Source organism: Hoplias malabaricus, chromosome 18, assembly GCF_029633855.1.
Source record: "Hoplias malabaricus isolate fHopMal1 chromosome 18, fHopMal1.hap1, whole genome shotgun sequence".
Classification (NCBI taxonomy): domain Eukaryota; kingdom Metazoa; phylum Chordata; class Actinopteri; order Characiformes; family Erythrinidae; genus Hoplias; species Hoplias malabaricus.
The window spans coordinates 24,968,484-24,994,485 of record NC_089817.1 but is presented as its reverse complement, the minus strand read 5'-3'; the positions used below and the strand labels follow the sequence as shown (position 1 = coordinate 24,994,485).

Below are 26,002 nucleotides of genomic sequence, written 5' to 3'. Positions count from 1 at the left end.
ACCTCACCTTTGGGCGGCACGGTGGCGCAGCAGGTAGTGTCGCAGTCACACAGCTCCAGGGGCCTGGAACTTGTGGGTTCCCGCTGCGGGTGACTGTCTGTGAGGTGTTGGTGTGTTCTCCCCGTGTCTGCGTGGGTTTCCTCCCACAGTCCAAAAACACACGTTGGTAGGTGGAGTAGCGACTCAAAAGTGTCCGTAGTTGTGAGTGAATGTGTATCTGTGTCTGTGTTGCCTTGTGAAGTACTGGCTCCCCCTCCAGGGTGTATTCCTGCCTTGCGATGATTGATTGCCTAATGATTGATTGCCCAATGATTGATTGCCCAATGATTCCAGGTAGGCTCTGGACCCACCGCGACCCTGAACTGGATAAGCGCTTACAGATAATGAATGAATGAATGAATGACCTCACCTTTCCACTACATCCAGTGATCATCCATTAAAAACACTCATCCAACTTACTGACCCTCATTGGTACTATTTTGTTTGAATATACAGTATACTTCATGGTAATAAAGATAAATGATATATGATATGATCTCACTTATATTAACTACAAGATGTTTAAAATTAGTGTCCACTGATCTTATAATGTATATATCATGTAGGTAATTAATGTAAAGTAATATATTTATAAAGCACATTTAAAACCAAAGTACTGCACATACCGGTACATTAAAAAATACACATTACCCATTTATTTTCCAAGATTTTTAATAGATTTGATACATATTTCCTTCTTTAACTTTAGTTCACTCAGACAAGCTTGTATGGTTGCTGCAATTAGAGGCTGGAGATAGCATGTCAGAACAAAAGTGCAGTTTATCAAACATCACACAAATTGTTTGTAGCTTTTATGCTTGCATTCTACAGGTTTATTGGTGCCATGGTAACAGTATGAATTGATAAACCAGAACCATTAATCTGAGACCTTCCGAATGGGCAGTAAATGTAAGAACTTGATCAGGACCCAGAGGAAAATATAAGGGAAAAAACATTCTATGTTGGTGTATATTTCTACATTATTTCTATTTTCTTTTCTCTGGGTTTAGCCAACAGATGCCCAAGCTGGCTAGCATTATGCTTGTGTAATTGGGGGTGGGACATCCTAACAATGGAGCAAGGTATATTGTTAATTCTTGGTCTACCAGTCTCGATTGGCTGAGGTGTCATAGAAGACAGAACTGAGCCAACATTTAGACTACTGCACCACTTAGCAGGCCAGCAGAATTTAACATTAAATTTTTTTGGTCATTCTACTGTACATTAAAGGTGGGCATTTGAAAGTTGAAGCTGCATAAACTATTTTATCTCTGGATTATGATATTGTTCAGGAGCCAAAATATGAATATAACCATATTCAAGCTAGTTTTCTGTTGACTGACAGAAGTCTGACAGCTACAGTCATAGACACTGCTTTGTATAACTGATGTCATCATAAAATAGGGTTATAAAGTGATAGTTAAGTAGTGATAACTCTCTTGGATGTAAAATTATTTGTATTTTGAATGGTGAATGACCTGCCTCTGAGGAAGAAAAAACACGTAGGTTCAAATGTGGTCTGACACAGGAGAAGTCTGTTTTACCACAGTGTATCTAATAATGGCGCTATCCCAAACATGGAATGAAGATAAGAATTTATTGTAATTAACCTCACTTGTAAACCCCTCATAGCCTCAACCCCTCAAGTCCCAAACAACGAGATAGCCTGCTTGGATGAACAAGCCACTCTTCTATATAACAAAAAAAGAAAAAGAAAAAATAGTCCTAGTTTATTTTTATTATCCATTTAAATATTTTACTCATATTTTCTCAATTAAAACTGAATGACAATGAAATATGTTATTAATAAAATTACTTAAAAATTTAATTAAAAGAAGTACTTAGAATCTATTAAGTAAAAATATTTAAAACGTCTAGATAAACTTCTTCTTTTCACAGAACTCATTGGGGGCTTTAGGGATCCCTTTCTGGTTGTATCAGATAAATAACATGATATGGCCAGCCCATATCCAGCTTTTTTTTGGTGCCTTTATCTGTGGATGAACTTGATTGTCAGCAGAGGTCAATGTCATTTTTTTCGACCTCACCAACATGCCGACCGCTGGCTGGCCACACACTACGTCACAGAAACGTAATAGACTTGGGAACGTCATTTCCTCTGGATCGGCGAAGAAAGAGGTCACGTGACACGGGCTTAGCGCGCTGCTTCTCCGACTACTTTATAATATTTTTTTGGCCTGAAACGCTGCTAATATGAGAAACATCGCGGAGCTACGGACTCCATCAGAAGATTTCTCTCCCGCGGAGCGCCTCCGACGCCGCCCTCGCCGCTTCCGAGCGAGAATTTCGGTGTTGAAAAAATGCGACTTGTCGCTGGCTGAGGAAAAAAAAATGTCACGTGACCTGCACGCGCTCGAGGCCGTTCGGTAAAAGATGGCCGCGGCTGGCGGTTAGAAAACAAGCGGAGAGACGAGCGACCTCCTCCCCACGGCCGCGGCTCTGAGAGGCTCTTACACACGGAGTAAGCGCGCTTTCTACTGTCGGTTAATTTGAGAAGCGTCGCTTTTTTCATCTTCGTTTGTTTGTCCATGTTTTTGAAACATTTAATGCATATTTCACCCTTTTTACCCGCTTGCTGACTTGCGGCTTGCTCGTTTGGCCGTTGCGTGGGTGACGGAGCCCAAGCGGATGGGGCACGTCCCAAACCGCGGCCTAGCACCCTCAGTGGTGTGTCAGAATAGGGCAAGCCGCCGTTAGCGGAGTGCTCGTTTAGGGCAGTGTGTGGAGTGTAGTTGTGTGTGGTTTAGGATGTGGCCATGCTAAAACAGTTAGGGACTCGGCTTTTTCTTTTTTCTAACGGGGCTGTTTTTACTGAAACGAAAGAGTCCAGCGCCGACTGTTTAAGCTGTTAATATGTCGCAGTATAAAACGTACCCGTGTCAGAGCGGTTTCAGACGTTGTTTTGCAAAGTTTCGAAGGTCGTGAGTCTGAATTGTTAACGTTAGCGAAACAAGTTCACAAGCCGCATTCGTTACGCTGCATTTTTTAAAAGTAAGGGTTTAACGGTGTTCTATCAACATTTGAGGATGAACTGCCGTTTTAAACATATGTGAAACGACGCCATTCTTGTAAATACACACGTTAGGTGATGTTAAATATTGACAATAAGGAGCTCCATGAAGTGAAAGTGAGGGTGGATTGTGAAGACAGCTCAGTAACGTTAGCTAACACGTATCCTGTTCACAGTCAAGGTGGTGTATCTTGCTGAGTGGAAAAACGCAGTGTTTTTGTTTGTTTTAACCCCTCTGAGTGTGTAATTGTTTTGTTTGCTGCCTTCATTAACCTATCAGTGTTTATTTATTAGTTATAGGCATAATTCAGTTGCCGGGTACCTTCGTCGTTTTGCTAAAATGTAGGGTTGCCAGGTCCAGTAAACATCTCCCGCACTAGCTGTGCCTGTAACCCTGCTTCCTGAAGCAGTTAGTAATTATTTCTTCGGAATGAAAATGCTGGAACTAACACAACTGTTTTAATGTATCTGTTGTGCTTGTCTGTGTTAGCTTGGTCATATTTAAACCTTTCCATAAAGCTTGCAAATGTACAAAGTCGTCAAATTGCTGGAGATATCAGGAAACAAAAACGATTTTACAGTATACTTTCAGAATCAGAAACTGGGTTGTGTAATCAACACTGGTATTATTTTAATATAACTAAGATTATTTTTAGTCATTCTAGCTAGCTATTTGTTTTTACTGGTAAAGTTTTACTAGCTCTCTCTCTTAACTACGCTTGTGTACAAAATTGTAAACCTGGCAACAGCCCGAGAACAACGTCACACAGAGAAGTAGTACTTAAGCTAGGCTAGTCGGAGGAGTTGTTGCAAACACGTGTAGAGCTTCCCGTTGTGGAAGATCGCAGGGCAGCAGCGTTGTCTTCATAGCCTTCATGTTGGTTTTGTTAGGTAATTACTGATCTGTGTTCTCTGTCTAAAAGCCAACGTCGTGATTGCAGATTTTATGTGAGAAATAGTGTCTGGGGGTGAGCTTATCTCAAGTAATGTCTGGGTGTAAGGTTATAACAAAGCCATGTGTATAACTTATTCCTTTTGGATGACAGAGCATGCTTTGTTTGATTACTACTAAGTCAATGTTATTGTCTTTCTAAAATTTGTTTTACTTCTCGGTGAAGTTGCAGACCTTTCAGGTGTTCCTCACATCGTATATAGTTATTTTTTCTTTGTTCTAATTATTATTTTTATTTTTATATATTTATTTATTTTTATTTAGACGATGGACCCAGGACAGGATTTGCTTCTTGCGGCTCTTAGTGAAAGTGGTATCTGCCCAAATGACCTTTTCGATATTGAGTCTCAGGACAATGTCCAGTCTTCTGCCTCTCAACAGGTAAGTAACACAATACATTTTTTGTGTGCATAGCTAGTAAGATTATAGCCACTGTAAAGGGGATGGTGTTCCCATTTAATCTGAAGACTGAGACCTTCCTTCAGAAAGAGAAAATTATTAAATGTCATGCTGTTTCAGTTGGAGAGTTTTAATAGAAACTATGTCTGTCTTCTCTTCCAGTCACTCTCAAAAAATGCCCTTGACATTGGCTTGGGCAGTGAGGCAGCTGGAATTGTTAGAATAGAATCCACTGTGCCACCCACACCCACTGTCACAATCAGAGTAAGTTTTTAAATTATCTATAGGTATTTTCGTTCATTTGAAAACCTTTAAAACTTACTACTTGTGTCATATCTACTGATTCTTAGATGCTTTGTGCTTGTAGGTCATTTTCCTTCATCATTCAATCTAACTGGGAAACCTTGCTTTTATGTTTTGAAGCAGAAGCCTCAGCCCTCAACCACCACATTTGTCTTAAATCAGCTGAATCAGTTGCCGTCACTGGGAACCATAGTTGTCACCAAACCCTCAGTGGGGACCACCTCCAGGCAGACCATCACAGTAACCAAGGTGGTGCAAACAACCCCAACAACCCAGCGGAGCTCCTGCTCATCCTCCACTGCCCCCACCGTTTGCACTGTGGTCCCATCAAATGAGGAGCAGGCCAAGCTCAAGGACTTACTCCGGACCGGTAGTCTGAAGACGAACAGCCTTGGAGAGCTTATGAAGTTGAAGCCTCCACCTGATATAGCCCAACCTGTTGCTACAGCGACAGGCACAAGTAAGCCTTAATTCTCTTGTGGGTTATTTTTCCATACTTTTATAACAATGTGAATGTTGCCTTCTGAATTATATTTGTAATCCTGTATGTGGTTGAGGGTAGTTTTAAAGGCATCTTCCAATTTGGTCTGTTACAAATGGATGCACACTTGTAGTTATAATCGTACACAAGATAAGATGTAAAATATCCTCTGCCAATCTATTAGAGCTTCACATAGGCCCCACCACACACACTTCCTACCTGCAGCCACAATATTTCTGTTGAAGCCTACACCTCAACACTGAGGTTGCTTTGGCTGTTTATGATCTGGTCAGCAATCAGCTATCCTTAACAACTATGGTTACTCATTGAGCCCAGCCCATGAGTACCCAATCCACCTGCTGTATCACTAGCTCTTCACAGGGGTTATCAGGCAGGCACCTTCTCTCTGTGTTTTGCTGAATTTAGCCCACAACACCTCCAGAAGGCTCAAAAGCTTCAACAACCATAAATCCACACTGGCCTCCCTGGTGACTAAGGTTGTACCTAGCCCCACTGGCAGCATTAATGCATGCTCAGTGCTACCAGTTCCATGTGAACTTTATGTGCTACATCACTAACAATCACAATAGCACCTCTACAATGCATTTCCCCAAGTAATCTGTGCTCTCCTTATCCACAACCCCTAACTAGACCTTTCAGTTGTTTCTGATAACAGCTTCACAGCTGCCCTTAGTTTCCAGCCCCTCATGCTGCACTGCGCAAGCAGGGATGTGGCTGACTTGGCCTATCACCTATCTCCACCGGTCTTACGTGTGCCTGCCACCCATGTTCCCTCACCTTAGCCGCCGAGCGGCTTATTCCTTTCGAATGCTTTATCTATTGCATCCTCAAATAGGACTGTTAACTCTATGAAAAATAACTATCCATTTACTTTCAGAGTAGAGCACCATGTCTCCCCTCTGTGTAGTTAACACAATGCACTCTGGGACCGGCAGCTTTTTTCCTACGTCCAACAGCAATTTCCAATCTCATGCTTCACCCCGTCTACCAATATTTGTAGCTTGTGCACGTTCTCGAAAACGTTCCCCCTCACGCACAAACCTAACTGCTTTTGTTAGTAGATGTAGATAGTATTGAGTAAAAGAAAACATTCTGCAAACATTTCCTCAAAAATAAATTTTGAACCTGGTCAAGTGAAAGTCATGTTCCTGCTTGTTGCTTTCTGTATGTTGTGTTCTGGATCACTCACACCTGGAATATAGTGTGCTGTTTAAGTTATTGTTTGCATTTTTATTGATGCACCACAGCCATAGAAAATACAATGTAATCTCGTACTGTCCCAAACCAAACCTGCCTGTTGCTTATAGTATAACTAACACAGCCTCAGTCATATTACGATTTTACTGATATTTTTTTAGATTTTGTGTACAAATAACTGGAGTTGGCTGTGCTTACCTCTTACACGATTTAGGAAATTATTCTTGAAGGTTTCTAGGCCTGTTTTGAATTGTTGGAAGCATTTTTTATTTTGATTTCTGGGGTATTGATTGGCTGAGAAATTAATTTTCTGTCCTAATAGATAGCACATTTCTGGTTTTACAGTTCAACCCTAGTATTAGAATGTTCTTAAGAATATCTTATTCATTTGTGTTTTATTTCTATTAAGTTTTATGCATTGTGCATAAATTGAAATGTCAATTGCTGGAAGTCTGCGCCTGTTTTATTACTTTAGCTGACAATGCTCTTCCTTTTCAGAGATTATTATCGTCTCCAAAAAGATGCTAAATAAACCAGGTATGGGTGGGGTTTTAAATGGGATTTACCTTAAATGGGACTGGGCATTAACACACAGGTGTTTTGTTTTTTTTTCCCCCTCCCCTTTCCCCCATTTTCCTTCCCCTCTCTCTCTTTCTCTCTCTCTCTCTCTCTCTCTCTCTCTCTGTCTTTCACTGTTGGTGGGGAAAAATCTGTTATTGTACCTGTCTAATTTAACGTTTCTATTCTTTGAATTTTACAGCAGAAGTAAATAATGGCGTGAAGACAGAAGTTTCCAGCAAAGATGTTGCCAGAATTTGGGTCAATGATGAATTAAAAATGCGGAGCTTTTCACCTGTAAATGTAAGCCTTTTTAGTTTTATGGATCAAGGGATTTTTTTAGCCTAGGGTTGTGACTCCTTTGGGGGTCTTGACAAGGTTTCAGGAGTTCATAAAGATGGTTCTCAAAACGTATACTGATGCACCTCTTAGGTAGCAGTAGATGGAGTTGTTGTTTGTTGCCTTTTTGCACGTTTTTCTGCAGACCCACAAATCAGTGATCATTCTTCACTGAACTCACATGTTTCTAAAGTAGGAAAAAAGTGACAAACTGTGTGAGTAGCTTGTTAGTGTATTTGATTAACATAAGTATTTGTGCCTATCACTCATTGCTGCTTATGTTGTACAAATTGTTGTGCAAATTCTCACCTGAACATATGTTGCTGACATGTATGGACATGTCTGCTAATGATTTGTCACCTCATATTTTCTTTTATATTTTTCCTAAAGAGAGAGAGAAAATTTAATTGTTATTTTTTTTATTATTCTAGAAATTACCAGTAATGAAAGATGATGATGAACCAGAGGAGGAGGAAGAGGAAGAATTAGGACATGCAGAGACATATGCTGAATACATGCCTATGAAGTGTATGTATAATTAAGAGTTGCACATGAAAACTTGCAGAGTTCTACTTGGTGGTAATAAGTGTTTTATTAAATGGAAAAAACGTAGGTGGCTCAGCCTTAGACATCTGCCTGTGAGTGGGCTGAAATCTGTGTGCTTTAACCGAGTTTTGTTAACTTGGTATTTGTGTTTTTGAAAAGGCCTTACTGAATGTTGTCATTCATATTTTAGTAAAAATCGGAGAGCGTCATCCTGACCCTGTAGTTGAGACTAGCTCACTGTCCAGTGTCAACCCACCCAATGTGTGGTACAGACTTTCCATTCCAGAAGAGACCATCGACAGAGGCTGGCTATCTGCTCTTCAGCTTGAAGCCATCACATATGCTTGTCAGGTTTGCACAAATTAACTCATTAACTCGTTTCATGTACTTTAGTGCTGCCTGTGTCTTTTCAAGTTGCATTGGGGTTATAACACTGGGATGAAAAGGGTAAAAAATATAGCAGGTTTATTTTAAGTGGTATTTTATATATAATAATTTTATTTATTTTTATTTGCAGCAACATGAGACATTCCTTCCAAATGGAGACAGAGCTGCTTACCTGATTGGTGATGGTGCTGGTGTTGGAAAGGGTAGAACCATTGCAGGCATTATATATGAGAATTACCTTCTCGGCAGGAAAAGATCACTCTGGTAATTTGATACTTTACTGTTTTTTCTTAAAACTTAATTGTTGTGAATACTCTTATCATGTATCTTTGGTTGTAATGTGTAAACGTACTTTTCAGGTTTAGTGTCTCAAACGATTTGAAATATGATGCTGAGAGGGACTTGAGAGATATTGGAGCAAAAAACATTCAGGTTCATTCATTAAACAAGGTAATGAAGTTCTTTAATCCTTGCCACTTGCATTTGTATTAATATGATGTGAGACTAATTTCTTTTGTCCCTTTTTCAGTTTAAATATGGAAAAATCTCATCAAAACACAATGGAAGTGTGAAAAAAGGTGTGGTCTTTGCCACATACTCCTCTTTAATTGGAGAAAGCCAGTCTGGTGGAAAGTACAAGACGAGATTCAAACAGTTGCTTCACTGGTGTGGTGATGACTTTGATGGTGTGGTATCCTTTTTGAGTCTAGGGACATCTTCCTTTATTAAAAGAATAATGACTTTGTTCGCAATATGAGCAAAGATGTGCTAAATGTTTTTTTATGAGCTACTCCAAGATTGTTTCCCCTGACCAAGCCTTTCAGATAGTCTTTGATGAGTGTCACAAAGCAAAAAACGTGTGCCCTATTGGATCATCCAAACCAACAAAGACTGGACTAGCAGTTCTTGAGCTCCAGAACAAACTGCCAAAAGCACGGGTTGTGTACGCCAGTGCCACAGGTAATTGGAGCTAAAAATGCTTCGCTGTTTTTAGACATGGGGTTTTTGGTATCTCATTCTCTCATTGTATTTTGATGTGTGTGTGTGTAGGAGCGTCTGAGCCTCGGAACATGGCTTACATGAATCGTCTTGGGATTTGGGGGGATGGAACTCCTTTTAAAGAGTTCACCAACTTTATTCAAGCTGTTGAAAGAAGGTTGGTTGACTCACTGGACACTCTTTTAAAGCAAAGTCTTGAGCTCCGACGTTATGACAGTTCTGAACTACTTTGATTCTTCCCGCCTTCTCAGAGCATGCTCTCTTTTTTTTTTTTGTTGGTTTATTTTAGAGGTGTTGGTGCCATGGAGATTGTTGCCATGGATATGAAACTGCGAGGCATGTATATTGCTCGACAGCTAAGCTTCCAGGGTGTGACGTTTAAGATTGAAGAAGTTCCTCTGACACATGACTACATCAAGATGTACAACAAGTCTGTCCGTCTGGTATGTGCAGAGGTCTAACTTGCTTTGCTACTTCAAGTTCTTCTACATAAAACAGGCATAATTGTACACAGAATTCTTGTGTAATGGGTGACTTTGGGGAATTCCTTTTAAGTTTTGAGTGCACATATTTTAATCCCATCTGTGTTTCTGTAAATTCTCAGTGGGTGAGTGCAAGAGAGAAGTTTCAGCAAGCAGCTAACTTGATGGATGCAGAGCAGCGCATGAAAAAGTCAATGTGGGGACAGTTTTGGTCTGCACACCAAAGGTTCTTTAAGTACCTTTGTATTGCCTCCAAGGTTCGGAGAGTGGTGCAGTTGGCCCGTGAGGAGGTTAAGAATGGCAAGGTTAGATCAGATATTTCAATGTATATGTTATGGTATGAGTAAGAGTGAGTCATAGCTGTTGTTGAAGTGACTGAATTTGTGTTCCTTTTTTAAAGTGTGTGGTCATTGGCCTGCAGTCAACAGGAGAGGCACGAACTCTTGAAGCACTAGAGGAAGGTGGGGGCGAGCTCAATGACTTCGTCTCAACCGCAAAGTGAGCTGCTTTTTTATATTGTGACTATTGTCATGTCTTAATGCAGGAAAAAATGATATATTCACACTTCCTCTTGCCACTCCATCTTAGGAAAATCTTAAATTTCGTAGGAAAAAAATAATCTAGAAGGAGATTAGAGGCTTTCTATGTTATGAGATATTGCAAGTATAGCAAGGCAGAATGTGATGTTTTAAACTGCTAAAAAATTGGATTGTTAGAAAGTCCTAAGCTTGAAATTGTAGAACATACAAGGAAAATAGTTTGAAAGTGTTTCTTCAACAAAAAAGATTTTGGCATTAAGAACTTTTAGAAAGTATGAGAGCGAGTGTGATTTCAAGATCACTGATATTAAATGTTGGTATTAAGGCCTTGAAATTTTGTTTTTAAGGGGTGTCCTGCAGTCACTGGTGGAGAAGCATTTTCCTGCTCCAGATAGACAGAAGCTCTTCAGTTTGCTGGGTATTGACCTGTCAGCAAAGAAAACACCATCACCAGCAGAAACAGCAGCAGAGCAAAAAGGCAAAAAGCGAAAAGGTGTGTCTTGACTCCAACATACACTGTCAGAAAAATGGCCGCTGTGGTGGTACCCTCAAGGGTACATTCTGTATCTTGAATTTGGGTACATAATTTTACCTTACTCTTTTAAAATTGTAGTTTGAGTTGATTTCACACACCCCATTTCATCTCCAGGATGTATGTTTTATTTCAGGTCTATAATGAAAATTTTCAGATGCATCTCCTCCTGGAGAAAAGAATGCAATGTATTTTTAGAGAAAAAATTATTTTAAAGCCACTGTTGTACATTTACACTGTTTGTACCTCTAGTAATGACCAATAATATACCTCTACGTATGGAAGTGTCTTAGAAGTAAAATTACAGGTTGTATAAAAGTAATTGAATGAGCAATTACTGAATTACTTATGGCTTATCATTTTTATCTGCAAGTTTGTATTTTCTAACAGTGTAAAATGTATTTGAACTCTCTACTTACATCAATGTCATCACTCAATAACCTAAATCAGTCAGTTTTTAAAAATCACCTTTAAAGTTCAGTGGATGCTGTTTCAGTCTCGTTACATTTAAGAGCAAGTCCGGGTCGGATTCAATGAACAGTTATGAATGTTATTTAAATATTTGATCTTTTTCGAGACTGCTTTTGTCACTAGATGGATGGATGGATGGATAGATGGATAAATTAATTAATTAATATTAATACATATATAAATGAGAAGAATATTGATAACATGAATATTGTTAAATAAGTCCAGTGTGTATAATGAGGCAGTGGTGTAGCCACAGTGGAATGGAGTCCAGTGTATTGTTGCGTGGTGATGAGGGGAAGAAGCTGTTTCTGAGAAGGCTCTTTCTTGCCTGTATCTCCTCCTCGAGGGCAGGTGTTTTTTATACAATGAGTGGCTTGGGTGAGAGGAGTCCCTGATTCTGTTGTGTGCTTTGTACACAGTGCTGGCGGTGAAGTTCATCAGGTAGTTTTGTGGTAGGTGTGCCGGTGATGCGCTGAGCGATCTTCACCACATTTTGTAGTGCCTTCCTGTAAATGAAGAGATGAATGTTCTCTCCTCAGAAAATAGAGTTGTGCTTTTTAATTAGAATAGATGTGCTGTTAATCCAAGAATGATCCTTAGAGGTGTGGACAGCCAAGAACATGAAGCCAGAAACACGTTCTACCACAGCTCCGTTGTTCTGTACTGGAGTGTGTTGATGTTTGGATTTCTTGTAGAGTGACCATGAGCCCTTTGGTCTTCTCTGTGTTAAGGGAAAGGGTGTTAAAGGAACACCACTTTGCCAGGTGCTGGATCTCCAACATGTAGGCCGATTCATCATTGTTACTAATGTGGTCGTTTACTGTAGTGTAGTCTGCAATCCTGATTATGATGTTGGATCTATCCAGTGACACACAGTCATGGGTGAACAAGAAGAATAGCAGGAGGCTCAGTACACACCCCTTGTGTTACAACAGTGTTCAGAGTGAGGCTGCAGTCACAACAGCTGAAAATAATTTTGGTAGTTAAAAGGATCTGCACTTAATCATCAGATACTCCATATTAGCAAAGCAATGCTTTTAAGTTACTGCTGTCTGATTACACATTTGTGACTTGCGAAGTGAGAAGCTACAAATACTAAGTTTGGCATCTGTATGATTGTAGTAAACTTGCTCCCACTCCAAATGCGTTTTCAGGTTCAGAGCTGAAGAAGGACGCAAAGAAGGTCCGTAAATCTGGAGGACTTTCAGGCAGCAGCTCAGACGAAAGTAATTCGGGAGACTCTGATAAGGATGCTGAAAGTGATGACAGCTTCAATTCAGTAAGCTCAGGTGATGAAGACGAAGATGACTTCAACCCCTTCAAGGATGATTCCAGTGAGGATGAGGAAGATGGTGAGAATTTTATAGGTCACGTGCCTGCCTGTGGTCTTCTGAGCTTTTTAGAGAATTCTAATTTTTGGTGTTGTCATTATATTTCTTGAACTTTTTTCCTTTAAGATCCTTGGTTAATTCGAAAAGATTTCAAGAAAGGCAAGGAAAAGAAGAATAAGAAAAAAAAGAAGAAGAGCATAGACCCAGATTCCATTCAAAGTGCCTTGTTAGCCTCTGGGCTTGGTTCCACCAGACCTGCGTTCACAACACCTGCTGTAAAACTGACATCCAACAATATGATTATTGCTGGTATGTGTGATCAGTTATGTATTTGCTTTAGTTGGGTCCTTCTCTCAGGTGCTTTCCTTGTGCTTTGAATGTTGAATCATGTTTGCATGTTGGATCATTTTTTAACATTTTGACTGTTCTTATTACAGCTAAAAATGAACCAGAGGAGAGTAGTTGTGTGACCAGTCATGATGCAGTGGAAGATGCCCAGCAGATGAAGAGGGAGCTGCTGGAACAGCTTGAGAAGCTGGCAGGGGATCTGCCTCCCAATACACTGGACGAGCTTATTGATGAGTTGGGAGGACCGGAAAATGTAGCAGAGGTAAAATTCTTCCAAGTGTTTGGCTGTGATATTTTGTCAGAAACCATCCTTGTTGCTGAAATGCTTTTTTTTCTTCTTCTTCTTTATATTAAATTCTTTTGTGTCCCTTGTGTGTGTGTCTAGATGACTGGGCGTAAAGGCAGAGTAGTCAGCAATGACGATGGCAGCATTTCATATGAATCAAGATCTGAACTTGATGTTCCTGTGGAAATCCTAAATCTCACAGAAAAGCAGAGATTCATGGATGGTGAAAAGGTTTGTAGGTGTTTTTTTTGTTTGTTTATTTATTTATTTATTGTCTCTTAATTGTCACATTGTCCTTTTCATTTTCTTTGATATTTAAGTGATATATACATTTTCCCTCTAATTATCAAAAATCTTTATGCAGAACATTGCCATAATCTCAGAAGCCGCCAGCTCTGGTATTTCACTGCAAGCAGACCGTAGAGTAAAGAACCAGAGGAGGAGGGTTCACATGACTTTGGAGCTGCCGTGGAGTGCTGACAGGGCTATTCAGCAGTTTGGTAGGTGTTTTGGAATCTGGTTGTCAATTATTGAAGCTTGAAATTAATTTGTCTGAAGATATTTATATTAAATTAAATCAGATGGTTTCAGAAATTATTTTTCTCTTAGTAAATAGCGCAAGCTGAAAAACTGCAGTTTTCTTCTTTTTCGCCCTGAATCATATTTAAGGAACTTTCAAATTATCTGATTTCTCATCATCTGTTCATAGGTAGAACACACAGATCAAACCAGGTCACGGCACCAGAGTATGTTTTTCTCATCTCTGAGCTTGCTGGAGAACAAAGATTTGCGTCTATTGTTGCCAAAAGATTAGAAAGCCTGGTGGGTACAAATCACTATATTTTATTATTGCAAAAAAAAAATTATAGTTTGATGTGCTCAACATGTATGTCTCCAAATTTCACAGGGTGCTCTCACTCATGGAGACAGAAGAGCCACAGAGACTAGAGACCTCAGCCGATTCAACTTTGATAACAAAGTAAGGCTGTAATCCTCATTAACAATATGTAAATATAATATATCTGCAAAATACTAATTTTTTTTTTATTTATTATTATTATTTTTTTAATAGTATGGCAGAAATGCACTTGAAATTGTTATGAAGTCCATTGTCAATTTGGATGCTCCGTTGGTTTCCCCACCGTGTGATTTTGAAGGGGATTTCTTTAAAGGTAAGTTTTAAAGCCCCCTGGGAACTCATTTTGAAATATTTATATATAATTCTAAACTTCAGCAAAGTTTAAATAAAAAAACAAATATAATAAATCTCTCCATAAACATGGCTAGTACTGCTCTCAATGTAGAATGGGCAGTCCTAAAAGTGGGTAATGCTTGTTTTACCCGGACCAATCACAAGGCTACCATAGCCACGCCTCCTCTGAGTCAAAGAGACACAGCTAAATAGGAGTCATTAGTGAGCGAACTTTTCACCATGCTATGGAGGGAGTGAAAGACTTAAACAGAGCAAACTCAGAACACAAAACAACACAGAACAAGCATGAATGGATTAAGTCTGACTGCAGCAGAGATAGCAGCAACAATCGGTCGGCGTGTACAATGGAGCGTCAGCGGAGATATCAGACAGGACCGTCCTGTACAGCAGAGTAGCAGCGGGGGAAAGCACAAACTTGGAGACTAGAAAGTATCCCGTTCGTACAATTATGTAAACAAAATTATCACATGAAACCACACCAAAGACACACAAAACAAAGGGTTTACACATGAACGGCTGTGTAATGTATATTTTACCAGTCTGTGCCATTTTAATTGTGTATCTTGTTTAAAATGACAAAGTAAAAACTTGTGCTGGCTTGAGGCTGTGTTGCCATGGTAACGTAAACAGCATTATGTTCTTCAGTGATAGAGAGCTGTCAAATGTGGTTATTGGTTTATTGGACTTCACCCACACCATTCTCAAAGAGCTCTGAGGAGCATATTATGGTTATTTTGGGAGAGAGATTTATCATATTACTGTTTTTCCCTAAACACACGTATAGAAAAAAAAATGCAATCAAGATGGGTTCCGGTAATTGTTTACTAATGGACACAACATAATCAATTTATAAATCTTGTCCACAGAAATTCGTAATGGTTTAATTGGGGTGGGACTGATTAATGTGGAAGACAGATCTGGCATCCTCTCACTGGATAAAGGTAAAAAGTAGAATTGGTTGAAAATTTCAAATCATATGATATAAAACAAGAAAATGTATTAATTAATTTATTTATTTTTAAGATTACAATAATATTGGAAAGTTCCTGAACCGGATTCTTGGTATGGAAGTCCAGCAGCAGAATGCCCTTTTCCAGTATTTCTCAGATACTTTGAATGCTGTTGTTCATAATGCCAAAAAGAATGGCAGATACGACATGGGCATTTTGGGTAAGTGTATGTCTTAAGATTCATCCTGACTCTTTACAGGGGTTGGAATAAATGGTGTTAAATTTTATCTCTTTTTTTTTTTCCCCCTTTGTTTAAAAACCTCTTGCAGATTTGGGGTCTGGAGATGAGAAAGTTAAAAAGGTTGACGCCAAGAAGTTTTTGACACCAGGATATTCCACATCAGGACATGTTGAACTTTACACGGTATATAGACATTGATTTCCATAGAAATTTCTGTAAAATATTTTCTAAAAAGTAATAACGAAGTAAGGAAATTTGTGTGTTTCTCTTCAGATGAGCGTAGAGAGGGGCATGTCATGGGAAGATGCCACACACGTTTGGGCAGAACAGGATGGACCAGATGATGGCTTCTATGTGCAGGTGAGGTCATCTTAAGGTCTTCAGCTCCTTTCTAGGACATTGCTAAACATTTTAAGCTGTTTACAATTGTTTCAACTTCTAAATTAGGTAAGGAACAACAAGAAAATAGCCATCTTGGTAAAAGAGGTCAATCCCAAAAAGAGACTCTTCATGGTGTACAGACCAAACACAGGAAAACAGCTGAAACTGGAGATGTATGCAGACATTCGGAAGAGATGTAAAAAGGTAAATCCTTTTTCTTGCCTGCTGATTTATATTGCTTTCTTAAAGGCGAACTTAATGATTTTAATTTAAATGTAAATAAATAAAATTATTTTCTCACCATTTGCTAACGCTCCAGTCAATGCTCAAAACTGATTTAACATGTTTACTAGCCCCAGTGTCTGTAAATGTTTTTTTTTTTTTTTTTTTTTTTTTTTTTTTTTATATAAAGTTGTTCCGGTGTGCTAGACATTCTCTATTTATGGCAGGAAAAACTGCATTTTTGAGGTTTTTAGATGGCAAATATACCTCCCAACTTTGAAAAGCATAAACTCAGATGAGGATATTGCTCTGTTCCTGCTCTGTACGTGAGCAATGTTGACTAATTTTTGCTGTAGATGGAACTGACTCGAAAGTCAGGAGAGCGCTAACTGCATGAAAGTAATCACAGAACTAAACAACTTGAGTACCAAATGACTTTGTCACTGCATGTCACCTTCAGTGTTTTTTTTTTTTCCCCTCCTCTCCCCACCCTCACAAATACTGTTCCACCTTATAAATGCAGAGCTTCTAAATGTAAACACACCAGAGAACAGCATTTCCCCACAATCATAGAATTCCCTTTAATATAATAACAGCTTTGTATACTTGGCACATGGCAATCTCCCTTTGGCTGATATACAATCTTGACTTTGTCTTTGTAATTTCATCTTAAAATAGGTTCTTTCAGATGATGCCAAACAGCACTGGGTTGATCAGTACAAGTCTTCAGCGGATATTTGCTCTCATGCCTATTGGTAAGTGGCTGAATGTTTGCAGACATCATATTACAAACTTCATGCGACTTTATTTATTTCTTTTTTTTATAGTAATCACATTAACAACAGTTCATGTGTATTTTATATTTTTCTGTGTTGCTAACAGGCGCGGGAACTGTAAAAAGGCCTCAGTGGGACTGCAGTGTGAGATAGGACTGCGTTGCAGGACATACTATGTTCTTTGTGGCTCTGTACTCAGTGTGTGGACCAAAGTGGAGGGAGTCCTGGCATCTGTCAGTGGAAGCAATGTAAAGATGCAGATTGTTCGTTTGAAAACAGAGGATGGGCAGCGAGTAGTAGGTGAGTTTCACAGATGTTTTTCTACATGTTTTATTAACTAGGACTCAATTCTTGGTTAAATGTGAATCACAATACTTTTGCTTAGAATGGATTTGTTCTCACTTGTGTTAATCAAATTTAAACTCACTAAATTACTCCAGCTTTTACAGTCCTTCAGATCCTACAAGAGGGGACTTTAATGACTTAGAAGTGGTAGTGAGCACTTTATCCCTAGTACAGTATATGAAGTTGATTGTGTTAAATGACTAATAAAAATCCTGATTTCAATTTTCAGAATTGATCTTCTCCGTTGATGGTTGTTGACCATTTTTGTTCTTCTCTGTCTAGGTCTAATCATTCCATCGAACTGTGTGGCTCCCCTGACCAACATCCTATCCTCGTCAGACCAATCTCAGCAACTGGCAGTGCAACAGCAGCAGATGTGGCAGCAGCTGCATCCACAGAGCATCAGCCACATGGTCAACACCTAGTGTGGGTTCTGGGCCCAGAGCAGACAGAGGACCCCAGCTCTGCATCACAAGCCAGCCTCCCCTCCTCTTCCTCCCTGTCAGCATGCTACAAGAAAGAATGCCCATGTGCACTATTAAATAATTCAGGGTTCATTTCCAAAGATGGCCCTATCCTGAAAGAGGCTTTGCTGGACTACTGACTCAAAAGCTGAAAGGCCACAACAGGGTGGAGAGGCCGCAGTGTGAGGACGACTTGGAAGAAGGGGAGATATTGGTTCAGGCTGCTCTGCCTTTTTTAGAGCGTTCTGTTGCCAATCGCCTGCCTGTGTTCACCAATGATGACATGTGTAAAGCGGGTGTGTAAAAAGTCACCTCTACTTCTTGATTTGCACAGGTCAGCGCTCAGGGGTTAAACTCCATCAGTCCTTTCCCCTCCCTCAAAATGTAACGCATGCTTTGCATTATGTTTTAACCCCATCCCCACCTTGCGCTGATTGCTCACTTAAAGGGTTATTCCATCATTTTTGCATTAAGACGTACTGTTCAGTTGCTTTGCTGTTTCAGGTAATTTATCCATGCATTTTGTTGTCTTGGAGGTGGTGACGGTACAGAAATACCAGCTGATTTCCTTAATTTACTTTTGAAGCTCTAGATTCTGTCTTCGTTGTTTTAGTTGTAGAATAACCCCTAAGTTTGTTTTTTTTTTTTTTTTTTTTTTACTTTGACTAGTTTTGCCAAATTGATAGTGTACAATCACTCTGGGAAATGCAGAATTTGTGTTACTCAGCCAATTTTACACTGTAGTCTTATACATGCTGGATCCCTGTGGAAGCATTTCTGCATCATAAGCTGCCTCATTGCACTTACATCTGTCAGAATAAACTACAAAATCTGTGAGAGAGCAACACGTCTTGGTACGAAAATGATCAAATATCCTTGCAGTATACTCGCAATGAAAGTGGCTGGTTCATCAGTGAGTGATAAAGTAAAATACTCTCCCCTAAAGACTTTTTGACTTCTGGTATCAGGAACTGTGATGTTGCATGGTTTATCGATGACTTGGATTTATTATTTTATTTTATTTTTTTAATTTCGGTTTCTTGTCTATTTGGAAAGGAATGAAGTTGATGTCTGAGGGTTTTCGCCTTCCATTATTCTGCTTTACTTCAAGTTTTGCATATTTAAGGAAGGTGGTGAGTGAATACAGTGGAGTTACAAACTGGAATATCCTGTGCTCAGTGATGCCCAGCTTTTGATTCCTGTTTTTCGTTCATTGCTCTTTAATATTAGCAAGTCAAATGAAAACATTTAATGTTGGGCTGAAGGACTATAAAGCCTTCCCCCCCTCCCTTTTATTTTATTTTTTTATTTCCCCCTTCTGTAAATGTTGACAGGGTAGGTGCAAATGCTAGGTATATTCATTATTATATCTGTGAATAGTTGCATATCTGAAGTCATGTTTTGCTTAAGGTATAGATGTTGAAACACTTTAAAGACAATGTCATTTCATCCTTGCACGAGTTGCACTACTGATGGATCTGTTGTACAAAGAACCTATGAAAATTGAGCTGAGTGCAAGATTTCTACCTCTTGCATATGACCAATAAATCTTGTCGTTAACTTATGAGTTTAAGTTTTATTTCCTGGGAAAACACTTTCTACACAAGCCTGAGCTTTGGGATTATATTTAACAACTGAGAGCTGAAACAAACTCAGTCCTGGACCAACACTGTCATATTTTTGAGCAATGTTCACGGCTCAGTGTTATCTAGGTACATATATTGGAAACTGAGCTGTAAATCTACACATTTACTACAAATCACTGTTTTTTTCAATATGAATACCAACATGTTTTAAACTTTTTTTGGCTGTAATGTCCCGTATAGGTTCTCGTTGTAGTTCTAAAATTAAACTGTAGCCCATCTCTGTTTTCACCTGTTCTTCAGTGGTCAGGACCACCACGGATCAGGTGTGATTTGGTGGGTGAATCGTTCCCGGTGTGGTGGTGTGTTAGGGTGCTGCGCTGATAGAACTGGATCAGACCCAGTGGTGCTTTTGGAATTTTTTAAAAACTGTTCACTTAATCACACCTACATTGCTAGTCCCCAAATACTACCTGCCCTGTGGTGGTTCTGACGTTTGTTACCCCCTACCCTTTCACCCTGTTCTTCAAAGTCTGCAGACCAACCAATGTACAATTATAGATATTAATAAATGTGTAATTTTAGAACTACACAGCTCCTGTATGGAGAGTAGAGCTCATAAAGTGGGCAATGAATTTGGAAAAAAGGTGGTAATTTTAATGGAATGGCTCATCTGTTCATATCCATTATTCCTGCTGACGTTAAAAGAGAATTGGAGGTAGCTTTTTAAATGACCGGAAAAAGTGTATTTAAATGGAACAGTTTAAAAGAGAGAATATAGTTTAAAAATGTATTAATATAAATGACTTTCACCAATTAAACACACATAAATAACACAATTTTGGTTCTTAATGGGGTATAAGAAATGTTTCATATTTTCCTGATGCATTTATCGCACTGTAAATGCGTAAAGGATCTGAATAGTTTAACAGGTGACTTGTGACTAATAATAATCAGTTGCGTCCCACCAGAAAAACTATAGGTCTTTACCCAGCCGACACAACTTGGTGCGGCCCACGTCGAGCGAGCTGGGTTTCACACGGGCAGTTGTCAGTGGGTTGGTACAAGGGCTATTTGTGAGACCCAGGTGAGCTGTCTTTATCAGATAGAAGTAACCCAGTAACTATGGAACCACGTATAGAGGGTTGTCTTAATTCAGAGCTGGCCTCTCCATATTGGTCCTATGTGTAACCCACTTTTGAAGGCATTTTAAACATGGGGTCAGAATTTAACTTGAGGACAAATCTTGTTTTCACTAAACCTGGACCATCCATTAAGGACCCGCAGGGGTTTGTTCTGTGTAAAAGTGACTATTATGCAAAAAACTAACTTGGACCACAAAAAAAAAAAAAAAAAACGGTCTTAATGGCTCTAATGGTCTATTTTTCTTAAGTAGACATCAGAGGAAAATAAAATCAAAGAAATAGCTAAATATATTAGACGCACAAAAAGAGTCTGAATGGTACATTGTTTTATCTGAAGGCCACACTGAAGAGTTGGTACAGGTTATTATCCGACACTTATTTGAAGGGTATGTCTTAGTTTTCAATAATTTCTCTTCGGTAATTTTACATAAATTATTTTTGTAGCACTGAGTTTAAAGCTTAAAAAAGGGAATCCAAATCTACAGAAAAATGAGCTGGTTGTGGGAGTTTAGCTGAAGGTTTCATGAGGTGTGAGTTCTCTTTTAAAAAAAGCAAATGGTTTATTTATTAAAATGTAGCTCTAAAACTCTTCTGTTTCAGGGCAAAATTAAATGTTTAATGTCCTTGAAGTTTTAAGTTTAAAGGGTTCTGGTAACTTTATGCTTAAGGAAACTTTGTTTTTTGTTGGGAGAGAGTCCGGAGCCGGTGTTTCTGAGCGGTTCCGAGGGCTGTAGTGGTGTTTAATCTGTGTAAATGATGGATTGGATAGTGGGTGTCAATAGAAGTGACGGCCATATTTGCCGGTGCTGCTCCGCTGTAAACAAAAAGTGTCTGAGAGACGGACGCTTCGCCGAATTTAGGGACATTTTTATTTCTGTAATTTAATATGTCTTTAGGAATGTCTTACAAACCGAACCCCCACCAGCACATTCCGGGAACTTCGGGGAACCAAGGTGAGCGAAAATTTGCGAGAAAGTGTGGAGTCTTCGCCGCGTTATGTCGAGTGTAAAATGTTGGCGTTACAAAGGATACCTGGGGAAAAAGAGCCGTGTGTGTAGTTTTAGTCCAGTCGCAGCTAAAGGGTCAGATCCTGAGAGCAATCCGCCATTATTACTACTGAAAAAACAGGCTCTCTCTCTCCCGGCCGCGGAAAACAGAACGTGTGGCGGTTCTCTCGCTGCCGCTCCGGGACTCCGAGGCGTTAATCGGCCGGATGGGTTCGGGTGGAGGCCGCTACAGTCGGATAAAAAAATGTCCTTTTGGCTGCTAAGATCAGCGCCGTTCCGTTTCCTCCATGATAGTCTCTCCAGGGCGGCTGATTGATCGGATCTGAATGGGCTTTTTTTTAATTTTCCTTTACCGACATCTAGCGACGGAGCTCCGTAACTGCAGTCCGCGGTATTTAAATCCAGTGTAAAAAATGACTTAATGATACACTGGAATCGAACTGAACACCAGCCACTTTTTCCTCTTTCCTTTTGCTTATCGTGTTAAAAGAGCAGTTAACATTTTTGCGAAATCAAATATTTGAGATGTAATTTAAAATGATTTAATGTGAAATGCTTCTTATAAAGTCAGATTTATTCACACTGCAGTGTTGGTGAACAAGACGTCTGAAGAATTTAGTGCCTCTATGTCAGTACGCAGCGTAATTATACTTTTATTATCATTAAATACAAATATTAGGATTATTTAACTAAATGTGTGATATGTCAGGACACCAAATTAGGCGGTGGTATTGATAACACCGTGCCATTCCTATTTAAAACAGACATGTTTCCCTTCATAATTCATATGTAAATACTGCAATGCTTCTCTTTCTTGTTTTAGCTGGGAACATTCCATCTCCTTCGTCAAACATCTCAACACTTCAATCCTACAGGCCAATAATAAATGATTTTGGGCCACCGTCATTTGGTTTCTTACAGGTAAGGAATAACTTCCTGAAAGGTTCTATTGTTAGGGGATAGCCATTTTAACAGAGTGTCTACAATATTCTTAATTGAAATATCCTGTATTTATCCATGAATGAGTGTCCTACGTTAGTAAAAAGAATGTTTTACTTTTCATGTTCAAAGTGTAAGTGGTTGGTGTGGTACAGTGGTAACACCATTGGCTCCCATGTGAGAGACCTGGGTTCAGTTCCAGTCTGGGCTACACCAATAAGACTCTTAGAGCAAGACTCCTAACACCTGTAATACCAGTAACCTTGTAAGTTGCTCTGGATAAGAGCAACTGCCAAAATGCCATAAATGTAAATACAAGATGTGTGATGACCCTGAACACAATGAAGAATTTTCTCTAATTATGGTTACACATCATGACTTTCAATTTGGGACACATGACTGTGGTTTTCTGGAGCTGACTCCTGCTGCTGGAGTTAACAGAATTGACTCATTGACTCTGCTTTATTTTAACCATGACAGTACCACAGCTATTGATAGTGCAAACACTTCATTCATTCATTATCTGTAAGGGCTTATCCAGTTCAGGGTCACGGTGGGTCCAGAGCCTACCTGGAATCATTGGGCACAAGGCGGGAATACACCCTGGAGGGGGCGCCAGTCTTTCACAGGGCAACACAGACACACACACATTCACTCACACACTCACACCTACGGACACTTTTGAGTCACCAATCCACTTACCAATATGTGTTTTTGGACTGTGGGAGGAAACCGGAGCACCTGGAGGAAACCCACGCGGACACGGGGAGAACACACCAACTCCTAGTGCAAACACTTTACTGTCCTAAATATAGATTAACAACTTTGAAAAATGTGGCTTTCAGATTTGTTCACCTATAGTTAACTTTGACACCTAGATATATCAGAGTTAAAGAACCAACCCTTTTGGAGCCCCCTGTGCTCCTCCGATGTTTGTATAGGCCCTTAGGGCTGGTTTCCTGGACAGGGATTTAACATAGTCATGAACTGTGTTTTTTTTCTTTCAATTAAAATCTCCATTCCAATCCCTAAGATGAAAACATGTCTGAGAGACCAGTAAGTAATGTACTGCTTTAAAGTTTAATATTAATTTACATAATAAAGCTTCCAATAAAATGCCTTTTTTCAATGTGCAGGGGCCAAATGGAACCCAAGTCCCCCAGAGCAAATACGCTGAACTTCTTGCCATTATCGAAGAGCTTGGGAAGGAAATTAGACCAACGTACGCTGGAAGTAAAAGCGCCATGGAACGTCTGAAAAGAGGTTAAAATGATTTCTTAACCTTAGTAACCACCTAGCAACACCATAGCAACTAACACCTATACCATAGCAACACCTTAGCAACTACCTAGTAACACTTTGACAACCAATGCCTATACCATGGCAACCCTTTACCAACTGCCTAGCAACAATTTAGAAACCAACATCTATACCATATCAACATCTTAGCAACCACCTAGAAAAACCTTAGCAACCAACACATACAATATAGCAACAACTTTGCAAAAACTTTGCAATCTTAGCGACTGTCTAGCAAAACCTTAACAACCAACATGTGTACAATAAAAACACCTTGGCAAAAACCTAGCAACACTAATGAACACCTACCAATTCCTTAGCAATCGACATCTATACCACAGCAAAACATTGTAGTGAGCAGATTTTGAAAGAGCTAAGGAACTGCACCCTCTTATTGGCCTTTTTCTCTCTGCGAGGGTTAGAAAAGCCTCCCTCTCCCACTTTATGCAGGATAACGCTAGCCAGTCCCAGCATGGGCATCACATAACAGGACTGGGCGGTTATTGTTCTCCTCTAAGCATGGTAAACTCTATGATGGCATTTTGTTAATGGCTGGACTTGTGTCTCGGAGGAAGCATTTGTTAGGCTTCTCCTTCCCAGCTTGGTAGCATTGTGTGACTAGTCCCTCCTAACACGTTTGTATGTGTAGTGATTAAATTAGGGAGAAATTTGATAAAAAATATATTCATATTGTGTTTTATAATGTCTGTCTGACACACATTTGTCCTATGTTTCTGAAGGTATAATTCATGCAAGAGGACTTGTACGAGAATGCTTGGCAGAGACTGAAAGAAACGCAAGATCTTAGCTACTCTCATCAAAGTAGAGGAATTCTTTACTACTCACAGGAGTGCTGCATGGCTTTCCCACAACAGAGGGATAAAAACAATCAAAATTTATGCTTTGAGTATTGTAGTTAAGTCATGGGTTGGAGGCATTGAAATATTCATCGTTTATTTGATGAATGCATCAAGAGATGTTGAATTAGTGTTACCCTTTTGAGTTTTTTTTTCTCTTAATACTATTATTATATATATATTTTGCCACATAGCATCTTAACGAGCAAACACGCAAAACTGCATGCAATGGAAAGATGGACCAGAGTTTGAAAGTGCATGGCTTTTACAGGTTTAGAGTAGAGATGTCCTCTCACATCAGAATCTGAGGATTGAGTGACTGATCCTTTTTTTCTAATAGGGATTTACTGAGGACAGTTGTAGTAATACCATTATTTTAGTTTTTTTTTATTTATTACCTTGTGTAATAAAATGTATTTTCATGTAAAAAAGGTGACTTTTTGGAATTTTGTATAAACGTCAATAAATATGACATTTGTTGTGTACATGGTTTCCTTAAATGTCTTGGATTTTTGGAAATATTCTGGCCATGATTCTATTTAGAGCAAGGTAATGCAGAAATTATTTTCAATAATAACATTAGAGAAAATCAACTATAACCTTATGAGCATGATTTATCAACAATTGGCTATGGGATCTGTTACATGTTTCTGTTAGTACTTCTCTCTCTTAATCGACCAATCAGAACTACTGTTTTGTTTTGCGAACGCGGGTTATCCTCAAATTAGAATCCAGAAATCAAGTCAAACTCGGGTTCGGCCAATCAACTTGCTGTTTTCAAAACCTTTTCGACCAATGAGGAGGCGCGGCGCATTGTGTCTTTGTGATGGGCGGCGATTGAACGTTGATGCTGCAGAACAGAAGGAGCGTATTAAAGAGATACAGATTAGTGAACCGACTCTTACCCGGCAATGATTCATTTTCGTCACTGTATAGTGGCAAATGTGTGTGGAACAAAAAGACATACAACAAACTATTTTGTTTAATTAGCTGAACATTCTGGTCTTGGGAAACAAATCCCAAACAAATTAATTTATTTAAATTTTAAGCATGTATTTTCCAGATCAGGAGGAAAAATATGAAATCACCTTGTAAAATTAAAAAATGAAGTGTTTAAACACCTTACCAAGCTGTTGCACTTGGCCAAATGAAAGACTGAGCAAATTTAGGGGTCCATTTTTGTAAGAGAACGATAAAGATTTTAACTGAAAGGAGATTTACATATCAGCCGAAGGAAGACCAGCTCTAACACCCCAGAAGAAGAAAACGAGGTGGCCTAAGGAGAATCAATCAAGGTGGGCACATAATAATATATGCACTGACCAAGGAGAAGATGGTG

General features: G+C 39.3%; 2 protein-coding genes across 5 annotated transcripts; both read left to right on the top strand.

Annotated features, from left to right (window-relative positions):
- Positions 1-2,192: 2,192 nt before the first annotated feature.
- Positions 2,193-19,583, top strand: sbno1 (strawberry notch homolog 1 (Drosophila)). 4 transcript variants are annotated; one of them, XM_066650771.1, is made up of 33 exons: positions 2,193-2,521; positions 4,287-4,403; positions 4,584-4,685; positions 4,848-5,184; positions 6,922-6,960; positions 7,184-7,284; positions 7,752-7,848; positions 8,057-8,217; positions 8,384-8,517; positions 8,613-8,703; positions 8,783-8,944; positions 9,078-9,213; positions 9,304-9,409; positions 9,542-9,695; positions 9,857-10,039; positions 10,135-10,232; positions 10,621-10,766; positions 12,431-12,628; positions 12,734-12,916; positions 13,045-13,217; positions 13,341-13,472; positions 13,606-13,745; positions 13,955-14,063; positions 14,149-14,220; positions 14,314-14,413; positions 15,321-15,395; positions 15,478-15,624; positions 15,734-15,828; positions 15,919-16,005; positions 16,093-16,230; positions 16,927-17,003; positions 17,131-17,324; positions 17,652-19,583. In XM_066650771.1, the coding sequence occupies exons 2-33, from the start codon at positions 4,290-4,292 to the stop codon at positions 17,792-17,794; spliced, it is 4,224 nt and encodes a 1,407-aa protein (XP_066506868.1). In that variant the 5' UTR covers positions 2,193-2,521; positions 4,287-4,289; the 3' UTR covers positions 17,795-19,583. The 4 variants fall into 4 exon arrangements, with proteins under 4 accessions (XP_066506868.1, XP_066506867.1, XP_066506866.1 ...); XM_066650770.1 differs by having other exon boundaries at positions 2,194-2,521; positions 4,845-5,184; positions 7,187-7,284; XM_066650769.1 differs by having other exon boundaries at positions 2,194-2,521; positions 4,845-5,184.
- A 1,748-nt stretch (positions 19,584-21,331) lies between these two features.
- Positions 21,332-25,118, top strand: LOC136674931 (cyclin-dependent kinase 2-associated protein 1). The gene is made up of 4 exons (XM_066651254.1): positions 21,332-21,514; positions 22,392-22,489; positions 23,644-23,770; positions 24,547-25,118. Exons 1-4 carry the CDS (start codon positions 21,448-21,450, stop codon positions 24,612-24,614), a joined length of 360 nt encoding a protein of 119 aa, XP_066507351.1. The 5' UTR covers positions 21,332-21,447; the 3' UTR covers positions 24,615-25,118.
- The last annotated feature ends 884 nt before the right edge of the window (positions 25,119-26,002 follow it).